The sequence below is a fragment of the Aplysia californica genome, unplaced genomic scaffold, assembly GCF_000002075.1.
Source record: "Aplysia californica isolate F4 #8 unplaced genomic scaffold, AplCal3.0 scaffold00701, whole genome shotgun sequence".
NCBI classification, from domain to species: domain Eukaryota; kingdom Metazoa; phylum Mollusca; class Gastropoda; order Aplysiida; family Aplysiidae; genus Aplysia; species Aplysia californica.
The window spans coordinates 170,018-181,600 of NW_004797971.1; the positions used below are offsets into that span (position 1 = coordinate 170,018).

Here is an 11,583-nt window from a genome sequence, read left to right on the forward strand (position 1 = left end):
TGACAAGGTTTCACTCATTTCTTGACATTTATTTATTGGCAGCATGGAATTGTCATTTGGTTACTTGCCTCTTACCTTGCTTTAAGATATTTTACTTCAGAGGAAAATTGGTTGTTTATGTAGCTGAAAATGCAAGCAAAAGCATATTGACCCTGGCATGCCCCTTGTGTGTGATTCCATAATTTTCATGTAATATTCTGCACGTTTTCTTGAATTACACATGGTAAGGGTGAAAACGGCCAATCTTCAGATATGTGGACTCACGCCCTTATTAAAATTTGCTAAATTTTTGCAGTTTTTATATGCTGTTCTAATTTTGATTTAATTCTGTTGTGAATCCTTTATTTTTCACGTATATACACTCTGTGTGGCTACAAATAATAATCTGGATGCTTAAAACAGAGCACAAGAAATTTTGGTTCCTTACCTTAAGTTACCTCTGTCAACATATTGCCATATATGTCGTCACATAGAGTTGAAAGCTTGAAAATTAATGGCAACTTTTGCGATTTTTTGTGGCAACTTTTGGCAACTGTTGGACAAAAAAATGGCAACAAAAGCAGATATGGGTGCTAGTTGGTTGCTTTTACGCACAAGGGGGCTATCCCGAAAAATGCTGTTTTGAGAAGATTGAAGGTAAAGTTTTTGCCCTGTGTTAAGTTGCTTTAAAAGACAAGAAGAGTTTTCTCTCTAATCAAACCAAACAAATATACATACCAATGAAACCAAACTTCTCCTATCGGTAGGGCAATGCCCGCTTTTGGTGTAGGTCAAGATTTCTGGAAACGCCTGAAGTGTGGGTTAGGCCGCTTGTCCTTAAAAGCGACCACTTTTTTGTAAACAATTTAATGAATATCCATCACTGATTATTTTTTTTCTCTCTTCCATGACAACAAAGGTGGACATCGTAAGCGATCGCTACAACAGTGATGAACGTCACCTGGTCTTTCAGATGCCAAACATTTATGATACCATAATCTCATACCCAGTGTCTGCGACAGATGGCGCTGCAATGCTCAAAATCTCAAATGGGTCTGCTTTTTACAGCTTGCATCTTGCTGGCTTGTCTCTTCCTACAAACACTTATAGGGCCCTAGTCATGCCAATGGGCTGCAGAAGACACAATGCTGGTGAGTTTAGCTATACTTATTTGAGTCATTTCCTGGATTACTCTAACTTTCTATGTAATCTTACTTCTTATTCTTGAAGTGTGTCAGGGAGAGGATGTAGCTACCTGTGGTTTTTTGTTTTGTTTTGTTCTATTCAACCAAAGACTAAATAAATGACACAGTTTGTTCCCCTCATTGATACTGGTCCCCTTGGGGACACCCTCAAAATTCTGGAAGTGTGTTTTGTCATTCTCTTATTTGAATTCTCCATCACCAGCATTCTAGGTTTTTCATTCTTGTAAAAAAAACGTAACTTTTTTTTTTTTTAGTTGAAAAATATAGTGATGTCTAATGCTGCGTGCTTGGACATGCATATAGCTGCATTGAAAAAAATGTGATTATTTAATTATGCACAGAAATGTTTTTATATACTTGTTCACAAAAGTGTATTGTTATGTATAAATATTTTGAGGAATTTAATTTATATACCTGCTTTTACAGAAGGGTTTGAGGGCAGCATCCTGAGACTGAACATACCTTGGAGCAAAGAAGAGTCATATGTGTTTTCTGGGTAAGAATTTTGCAGATATCATTTTCTGTATTTTCGGAGCTATGTTCGATTAAAAAACGTTTTTTCCTTTTTCCTTTAAGATAACTGTCTATTAAGATTTTGTTCTTTCCTGTTCAGCAGATTGCCCATGACGATGTTGTCTATTATAATTTTTTACATCAGTTCAAGTTGTACAATAGAAGTCAGCTCGTCTTGCTGAGGTATTTGGGGGGTGGGTGGGGGTGTGTGAAGAGGTGAAATATTCTGAAATATGATGTCTTTTAAGGTTTAGTGATGTCAGTTGGACAGCTTTTTGATGGTTGGTCTCTTGGATGTATCCTTTAGTAAGAAGTTTTGAGCTTGGCCTTAAATGGGGAGATAGGATGTGGTAATGGGCAATGGTGTTAGTATATATATATATATATATATATATGTGAATTGTTATCAGTTTGATTTGTGCAGAGTATTGAAAATGATTGTACACTTTTGTTTACAGAATTTTAGCTCAGATGGGTAAAAGTAGTTTTTTTCTCTCCCTCTGTTTCTCTTTTTGCCTAAGCTATGGCAAAGAACTCAGCATACCAGTGAAGCTACAGTCTGGTAGACCAGCTGACTATGACTGGCAACTGGACGCCTCCGAGCCCCATCTGGAAATGTTCCTGCACCCATACTGTCACTACAAGCTCAAGCTGATTGTGGCCACACAGGACACTCTAGGCCAGGTGAGTTGTGACCCTGAGGCTGTGGTCTTGTCTATTTGGTTTGTTTTTTTAAATGAGGTTTAGCTCAAGGCTTTGTATTTCAAGTTCAGATGAAGGGGGTGGGGAAAATTGAGAAAATACGCTTTATAAATGCTTCTATGTTTCCGTATTTTTACACAAATTCACACATCCTGAAACAAGATAAACTCTTGGTGAAAAATGAGATATTATGGATGGTTGGCAGTCTGTTTAAACCGACTCTCAAATGTCATTTTCAACTCTAAAAAGACAAATGTTAACACTCAGACCCCCCCCAGAATAGAATTTTCTTTACTTTTACGCTATGTCTATATTAGAAGCACTGATTACAGTAAACATCACACTTGTGCAACAGAGCAGAAGTTTTTCTGTGTATTGTTTTACTATTGGAAGGTTGCACCTCCTTTGGGATTCTTGCAGTTTTATTTGTTGTTTAAAGGTTGTTTCTATTGATTTATATGTACACACCCCCTGAGTTTTTTTGTTTTGTTTTTTGATTTTTTGTAAGTGTTTTACAGTGCTCTCAACTGCGTAAGGTCATATGAGCGCACGGAAAACATTAAACATTTTCAGTTGGTAGGAAATTTTGAATTTGGTCCGGGTGGCGGCCGAAGCCTACTCTTATCGATTTTAGACCACCAAGGGATCTTAAACGTGCACATGGGACCTCCGAGATTTATTGCCCTTGTCCGAGAAGGCCAGGTGTAGATCTTTCCTACCATAAGATCAGGGGTGTGGAAGACAGCAGTAAGAAGGAGCCAAGGAGTAGCAGTAGAAAGGCTGTAGAAAAAGAGTCAGGAGCCCAAAGGTTAGGGAGTGGGGGCAGAAAGAGAAGACGAAAGCAGATGACAGAGCATTGCTAGAGAGCAGGAAAGGAGGTGAAAGGAGACAATTTTAGAGAAGAAAACTTTTCCGTCGCTACCCAGATTCGAACTCGGGACCTTTGAATGAGAGGCAAATACCTTAACCTGTAGGCCACGAGAGCCCCCATCCCCTGATTTTGGTGGGGTGGCAGCACAGTCATCAATATTTTAAGAAAATAATTTACAGGCCTTATAAATAATCAAAACTATTCACCATCTCATAGACATGGAAAAATTACCTGATTTAAGAATAGCTTTGTCTTTGTCATTGCATGCTGTATTTGTTTCCCTCCGCTTAGACATTTGTAAAATCCTTTTTGCTGCTGAACTTCTCCTGCATTCCTTGGGCTAAGTCTCAGGGACTGTTGACTGCTGCTTCTTCCAGCTGCAGTCCAACAGGTTTTATGTATAGGTCTCAATTTTCCTATCAAAAGACAGTGTGTTTTTCAGATAGTTATTTACTGGGAGGGCATTTGACATGAATTTTCTTCACTTCATCCAGATGGGAATGGGTATCTAGCAAAAGACAGTCTTGTCAGTTTATTGATGTTTGAGTGCTTAATGGACCGCATGCATTGTATTTAACCTGGGAAACTGAGAATGTTTCTGAGTGTTCTTGGATCTGCTGGGGTAATGATATAGATTGTAAAGCACATATATTATAAAGCTTGCTGTTGAATGGAAGTATGCGCTATACAAATGATATTTGGTATTTTGTTATTATTATTTCCTCAATTATTTTCTTCAATATTGAAAGGGATTGATTCTAACTTTTTCCAAGGCAGGCTCACTTTTTAAAGAGTTTTGGCTGGAAAAGTGTCTTTATAGGTGTCATAACATTGCCATGAGACTTTTGACCTTTCTTGGGTTTGCACCCCTCTGCTAGTGTGTCGTGTCAGAACTCCCTCTCCATATGGGAGGATGTCCCCAAACTTTAAAGGAGAAGTCACCTAATGTTTGACTCCTGGGTCACTCATAACTGCAAGTATGTTTGGTTAGGCGCTATATAAAGTTTGTATAAAAAAACACAAATTGCAGGTATATGGAAATGTTTAGAACTTGTCTTTTTTGCTATCTCTTTACTATTTCCTTCCTCAAAATAATCATCACAAAGTACATGCTACACAGGTAACCTCAAAGACGAGTTGCAAGTGCCTCCACACGTAGCAGTTACAAAATACACTGTTGATTGATCTTTCTGAGTTTCCTTTGTTGTGGTATTGGCTCAAATTATCATTTCCAATATCTTGGGTTTGGTTAATATTTATCTTGAATATAGTTTCAGCTTATGGTGTAGTGATGTAGTCTTTGAACCTAGGATTGAGCTGTAAGGCATTTAGAAATGTAAAAAAAAATGTGGTAGGTTCTTTAAGGTAATAGAAAAATTGTGAGTTGTTTTTCTGTGGATTTGTATCCCTGTTTTTGTAATGGAAAAGTTTATTAGGTTTGTTGAATATGAGTGGGGGTTTGTGATCTCTGTGTAAGAGCTGCTGCTGTCATTATGTACTGAAGGATACCACTGGCAGTATTCATAATTTGTATCGTATGCTCTGTTGATGACATGATCTGCTGGAAGTCAAGATTTACTGTTCATGAGATAAGATTAATCTTTGTTATAGGCCTCAGAAGACTGCATATATTTAGGCTGAAACAGCTATAAATTCTGTAGTATTATTAATATTATCACTAATATATGTAGAAAGTTGTTTCCTCCAGTACGTAAATGTATGTATAGCCCTGGGGTTTCCAAGACTATTAAAGATAAGTTACATTTTTTTAGATATGCATACATTTTTGCATTATGCATAGATAAAGTTCTAATATGAAATTCTAATGGAGTCCAAAGCTCCTTATACAGCTATGCTAATAAGGAAAAAGCCGTTGAACACCGGGAGTAATCTGAATGAATGGCATTAGTGTGTGTGTACATATATAATTTGCTTTGTGTTTCTGTTTGTAACACTATGAAGTTTGAGTAAAAAAGGGCTGCATGTCAACCTTGTTCGATATAATTTTACCAACAGCTTTTGTAAGTGTGTAATCTTTTGTTTTTCATCCGATTTCTGGGATTTTATAGAGTGTTAGAGTTAATTGTGTGTGCTAAGTGTGTGTGTGTGTGTGTTCTTGTGTTTGAAGAGGAAAAATAATTACAGCAGGTATGGTAGATGGGCTTGATGAAAAATATAAATTTTAACATAATTAACAAAGTCACCTTTTAAGAATAATTTATTTATTGCACTCATCACATTTTTCTTCATCCTTCCTTTAAAGCTTTTATCCACATTGTCAGTCCCATAATCAATTACATACACAACATAGGTCCTTTTAAGTATGCAAGCTGATGTTTTGCTCATCCTCCTTCTCTTTTTTCCATCTGATGACTGAAGGTTTCTCTGCACTGTGTTGTCATATTGAGAGTGCTTGTCTTCTCTTAGATTTAAAGGAAAATCTCGTCTTCTGCTGCAATTCTGAGTGAACTTTTCTACGAAGGAAGAGCACGCGATCTGTGGTTGAAAGACAAAGTTGATACAACACAATGTTACAGTCAACACTTTGACCAGCTGTGATTATTATCGTCGTTGTATGAGGAATGTATTATAGATTACGCGCAATCAGTCTTACACCTGGTCCTTTTACTGTCAACTGGAGACTTGTTTCTTTCGGTCTTGATGCTTTGAGTGTGTTCATTCCAGTTTAGATCACAGTACACGAGCAAGAAAGGTTATCCTTGGGTTTCATGGTCACTTTATTTTGTTACATTAATAAAGTATATATTTGTCAATTGTTTTAATGCTCATGTACAAACGTCCAGGGTCTCTCGTGAAAATTCATCCAATTTTGCGCCCTTCAGAGAAAACGTTTCTCCTGGTTAGATTGGTTCAGAAAATACTTTAGGGAGTTTAATTGTTTCAAGTGCTAGATATCTATATATGTAAATATAATTAAAACATATTAAGCATCTTCTTTCTTCTACTTGTTTAAGGATTCACTGCTGCCCTTGAGCAGTGACTCTCGACTGTCTTTGAGAATGCCTTTTTTCACCAGGGGCAGAGATTCAAGCGATAAACTTTTTTCCGAGACCTCCTCATTGAGTGACGGCACGCCAAGGGTGAGCACGAGAGGCTTCTTGTGTGGTGTGGGGTTGTTCTTGAGCCGCTCGTAGCGTGCCTTCATCTGGCTGCTGTGTCGCTGCAGCAACGCCTCCATCTGTTTCTTGAGAACTGTGTTTGCGCGCTGGTACACCGGACCTTCGTAGGCCGGCTTGCTACCAGTAGCAGACGCAGTTAAGGATTTGGTTGATGCGCTCCTTATCCTGTTGCGCCCATTGTTAGCATTCGAGGCTGTGCCGGGCCGGTCGCCCAGGCGCTGCATGATGGTACGGTCATTGATGAGCGTATTGAAGGCTTTGGCTAAGCAGGCTGACTGTGGGCGCATGTTTTTGTAGTAGCCGGGGTCATTGGGGTCAGTTAGGATCCGATACTGCATCTTGTTGGTTTTGGTGGCGTGATGAGCGGATGCTGTACGCAGAGTTGTCATCCCGGAGTCCTGGCCACTCACACGCATGGCTGCTTTACTGCCGTAGGCACGAGCACTGTCCACTACTCCGTTGTTATTGTTGTTATTATCATTATATTTGTTGCCCTTTCCTGTCTCTCTGGGGCTGTTTTCAGGGGAGGAGTTCAAGTACTCCGATGTAAGTATCTGGCTGAGAGGCAGCATGAGGCTGTCTGTGACTTCGTGCTCCTCCAGGATCTTGTGTGGGCTGTAGCGCATGGACATCTTGCAGTCGTCGATGGAGAGCACGTGTAGGAGGCTGTTGGATGTGGACAGGTTGCCCACGGTTGGCTTGATGCCAAAGCTGAGGGATTTACGCCGGCTGCCACGCCGCTCCTGTATTATTTTAAGCATCTCAACGTCAGGGGCTTCCATTTGATCGGATTCTGAGACAGAGAGAGACCTGCTGTCCTTCACAACAGCTGGCTGTTGGTTTTCTGTGTTGCTTTCCTCTTTAGAAGCATTGTTTTCATCGTCCACATTTTCAATTTTGATCCTGACCAAACTTTTTCTTCTTGCTGCAGTGACTTTTATAGGTGATGATGCATCACTGTTAATGTCACTGTGCGCGTCATCACTGACTTCTTCGGACATCTTGTCCTCGTCTCCATTGATGTCCTCAAAACTGATGTTTCTCTCATCTTCGAGATCATCAAAATTGTTTGGAATCGTGAAGCTCTTGTTAGCGTTGACGAGCCTGAGAGCTTCTCTCTCTGAGCTGTAGTGGAGGGAGTCTTCAGTGAGCCTGTTGGTAACGTGTTTGACGTTTACCTCGGCTTTGGTGATTTCTTGGTCAATTTGCTTTTCAGTTTCTGCTAGTCTTTTTGTGCGCTCTAGTTCTTCGTTTAGAATTTTCCGCACAGTTTCCTCGTTCTCAGCCGCCTCTTTTGCGGCTTTGTCGGCCAAGTTCTGGTTACAGTCGTTGCACAGCTGTGGATTAACGTTTGCCTCGTCCGTGACCACGACGTTAATGATCTTCCTGACTAGTGTGCTGTTACCATCCTCCCCCTCCTCATACAGGTCTGACATACTGGAAGCTTTGGTCTTGGAGGACGCAACACGACTCTTGTGACTTGAACTAACCGGTCGGAGGTTCTGCTGGCGGAGACTGTCCTCCTCATTTTTGGCATTGTTCAGACGCTCCAGCTCTTTGTGGCTGCTGTGTGACTCTTCTCCACTCTTTGCCGCCCCGTTTGTTCTGCTGTAATCCCTTTCACCTTCCTCCTCCTCCTCTTCGTCCTGTTCCTCATCCATGCCGTGAAGTCTTCTGCGCGTGCTATGCATGGCGGCGCTCTTCGCGCGGCGACGCGCGGACGGCAGGTCGTTGTTGTAGAGAAGCCCACGTTGTTCTTTGTCTAACTTTTCTAGCTGTGTGGCGCTGCTTCTCGGGGATAGCACAGCGTTGACGAGCCCGGCACCCCCGGGCCTGCTGTACCGGCCGTTGTTGTACTGGTGCCGCAGAATGAACGCGTTTGACCTCACGTTGAGCGAGTCATGGTTGATTCTCGCCATGGGCGGCTCATGTTGACAGTCTTTGTCTTTGGAGTTCCTCACGCACAGATCCACTCCGCGGGAGTCGCCCACATGATTGGCAGGGTCTCTTTTGTTGTAGTCACCCCCACGGCCGCCTCCGATTTTTACTTGGCTGGAGGTAGGTAACAGTTCCCCGCCGCTCAACGTAGGTTTTGGCTGTTTCGACCAATGCCCTGCAAGAGTGAACACTTCAGCAGAGCGCACCCTTCTGGGATCCGCTGTAGATTTACCGCCTGAAAGTCCCACTCCAGAAGCAGTGAGGTCTTTGGAAGACGCTCCACCCAGCCGGCAACGGCGGTACAGCGGCGGCGATTCTTTTCTCTTGACACGAAAGAGCGTCTTGTTGACCTCGGAGCACCACTGGCTGATGAAGTATAGCTTGTCCTGGCTCAGATGGGCGCCGGCCGCCGCATGGTCTGCGCTTGTGCCACAAGCTGGAGCCACCACGGCCAGACTGTGAGTGCTAGCGTGGACTCCGCCATGGCCCAGACCGCCGCCCAACTCCTGCTGGAGACTCTGCTGCTGTTGCTGTTTCTCCTGTTGGATGCTGTGCTGACGGTACCAGTCGTGCAGGCGGGTGTGGTAGTTGAGCGTGTGTTTGTTCATCTTGACGGTGAACGGCCCCGAGATGTGAATGGTGGATTGCTGGTTCGGTTCTGATCGAGAATAAGTCTAAAACATTCTGCTTCTCACTTCAAACCGCACGAGTATTTCTTATGGCCTTGTGCTATTCTGTGAATTTGAATACCTTTACGTATACATTGTACTCTGTTACGTATCTGTGCGTCATGTCAATAGCAAGGGTGCAGGTATTCGACTCCTTTCTTCCTTTCAAACATTGTCCGGAAATTATCCTCTCAAAGGTACGAAGCTGGTTGTCTGATCTGGGGAAACTGTGGTGAAGAGTTTCGACACTAAGGAGTGGGTTTATTAAGTCGTCTCGGTCTAGTTATACAGCCACACAAAGTGCACACAGCATAGTCTGTTTTAACGTACTCGGACTGTTCTCCGTCGGTCTAGACCGTGTCTGTGCTGTTTGTGGCCGAACACCGACGATTATTATTATAATAATAGTTCCATGTTTTCAGATTGTTCATAACGCCAGAGTGCGTTATTTGATCTGACAGAAGCCTGCTAAAACACCGCCGCTTTGTAAATGCAGTAGAAGTATCAGCCGATAGTGGAAGACTTACTACAATCTGTTTTCCTCCATAGATCTACATAAATGAGAAAACAGCTAAATGTAGTAGTCTCTGTGAAGTTGAGAAAACCCAGAATACTACCAAAAGTAGATGTCGAATTTAAGTCTTGAAAACTCAGACTTAAGACCAATTGTTTTGGAGAAAAACCACTAAAAGTAGCCAATTGTATTTGATGTGGACACCCTTACGCTCTGCTAATTCTCCCCTCGGGCTCACATTCACAACCATGGGTCGGTGGACCTCCGACCAGACCTCTCCCGTCTGTTTATAACAACACCAACGTTTGCGTCAAGATCCTCAGCGCCCCTTCAGCCGCCTGGCTCTGCGATAATCCACATGCAGCGGAATTAATCCGAGAGAACCTCGTGCGTTTAGCGCACCGGATTATCTCTCCCCGGGAGAGCAGCCAGCTCACAGACACTCAGGTCGCGTTGAGAGTGCGAGATCCCAGCACTGTTGTGAGGCTCTCGCAGTGTGGCGAAATTTGACGTGGACCGCGTGACCTGTCGTTCACTTTGTGCGCTGGTCGTTGACTTGTTTGTTTTTATGTTTCTTTGTTCTTTGGTTTTAGTGTCAGCGTGGCATTTACGTCGTCGCTGATGTCCACGTCTTGCCGATGCGGGACCTGAAACAAAGATGAGGGCTGGGATTAGTTCTTTTGTCTTTGCTGTAATGTGGTTAGTGATTTTGTAGGGTTGTAGTACATGTACCCGTAAAAGTCTACTTGAACCCCCTGCCGAACTTCACTCTATTGCACACATCTGGTGTCTCCACTAGTCCACTCGCTGTGGAGGCCACGTGTTTGTCACCGTGACGTCATGCGGAAAAGACGCTTTTTGCAATATAAAATAATTTTTCTTCCAATTCACAGTCCGAATGTTCAATGATATGGAAATTCACGCCAGTCATTTGTTGTTCCCTTGTACTTGATACTGTTTGTAACCCATTAACGGCAGCTCGTTGTTAGACTCAAGGTTTTAAAAACATTTTTAAAAACGTTATTATTATTTTTTTTAACGTTTTCATTGGGGGTGGTTTGTGGGTGCTCTGGTGGGGTTTGCTCCTTCTTCCCTATTAAAAAAATCTATCATCCTTTTCTCTCCTCCCTTTTATTTGTTTATTACTGCTAGAAAAACCTTTAATCTTCAGCACTTTTGTGACCTGTTTGTGTTGTAAGTGCCGTAAAACTCTTATTAATACTAAAAACTAAACAAAACGTTTTTATGCCTCTCCGCCCTCTTGGCTCAGTATTATCGGAGATGGACTTTTTATCTGAAGTCCTGCCCCTGAGATTATCTTGCCATTGTAAAAATGGACTATAGAACACACACCTCACCATGCCCTACCATATGAATTGAAATTCGTCGTTTGATCGCTCGGAACCAAAGTTTTTGCTTGATGTTTAATGGTAATTGCCTCCAACCTCCCGAGTTTTGGCCTGCTACTCGGCCTCCCACGCAAAGTAAACTTCCTGTCGTAGCGAAGCAACGGCATTCTTGTTCAACATGGTCCAGCAAAGACGGACTTAGTCTTGGCTTCCGGAGTGTTGTACTAACCAGGGGGGGGGGGGGCGTTGTTTGAGGGGCAAACAAGAGGCAATTACGCCAAATTTTGATCCAACACCGGACTGGTTTGATAGAGATTTTACCGCACTTGCAGCACGTTAGGTCATATAAGTGCCGAAGATTAGAGTTGCAAGAGAGTCACTAACATAAAAAAGACGGAGGGTAGCAAAGGACGACAGTAAATAGTGACATAAGAAGAAATCCACACCAGCGCTCCCACTTACCCCTTGAACTTTGCACGCTTAATTTTTGTCTGTTTTACTTTTTTAGTAACCACGTGTCACATGTACGAGCCATACATGCACAGGCACGTAAACGCACACACATATCCCCCAACCCACCCCAAAAAGCACACACACATATACACACACTCACTCACACTCTCTCTCTCACTCACACATATACACACACACTCATTCACACTCTCTCTCACACACACACACTTACACTCACACACACACACACA

General features: G+C 42.5%; 2 protein-coding genes across 3 annotated transcripts in view; one reads left to right on the forward strand and one right to left on the reverse strand.

Annotated features, from left to right (window-relative positions):
• Positions 1-11,583, forward strand: part of LOC101851896 (GPI inositol-deacylase) — a 66,695-nt gene that overhangs the window by 24,591 nt on the left and 30,521 nt on the right. For both annotated transcript variants that reach the window (XM_005108584.3, XM_035972472.1), the window contains 3 exons: positions 899-1,130; positions 1,611-1,680; positions 2,219-2,381. In XM_005108584.3, the coding sequence (XP_005108641.1) occupies positions 899-1,130; positions 1,611-1,680; positions 2,219-2,381 (465 nt within the window). The remainder of the gene's footprint in view (positions 1-898; positions 1,131-1,610; positions 1,681-2,218; positions 2,382-11,583) is intronic.
• The window catches only part of LOC106013173, a 12,350-nt gene continuing 6,239 nt past the window's right edge, over positions 5,473-11,583 (reverse strand). Inside the window, exon 3 of the mRNA XM_013088196.2 lies at positions 5,473-10,177. Coding sequence (XP_012943650.1) covers positions 6,233-8,956 — 2,724 coding nt within the window. The 5' untranslated portion in view covers positions 8,957-10,177 and the 3' untranslated portion in view covers positions 5,473-6,232. The remainder of the gene's footprint in view (positions 10,178-11,583) is intronic.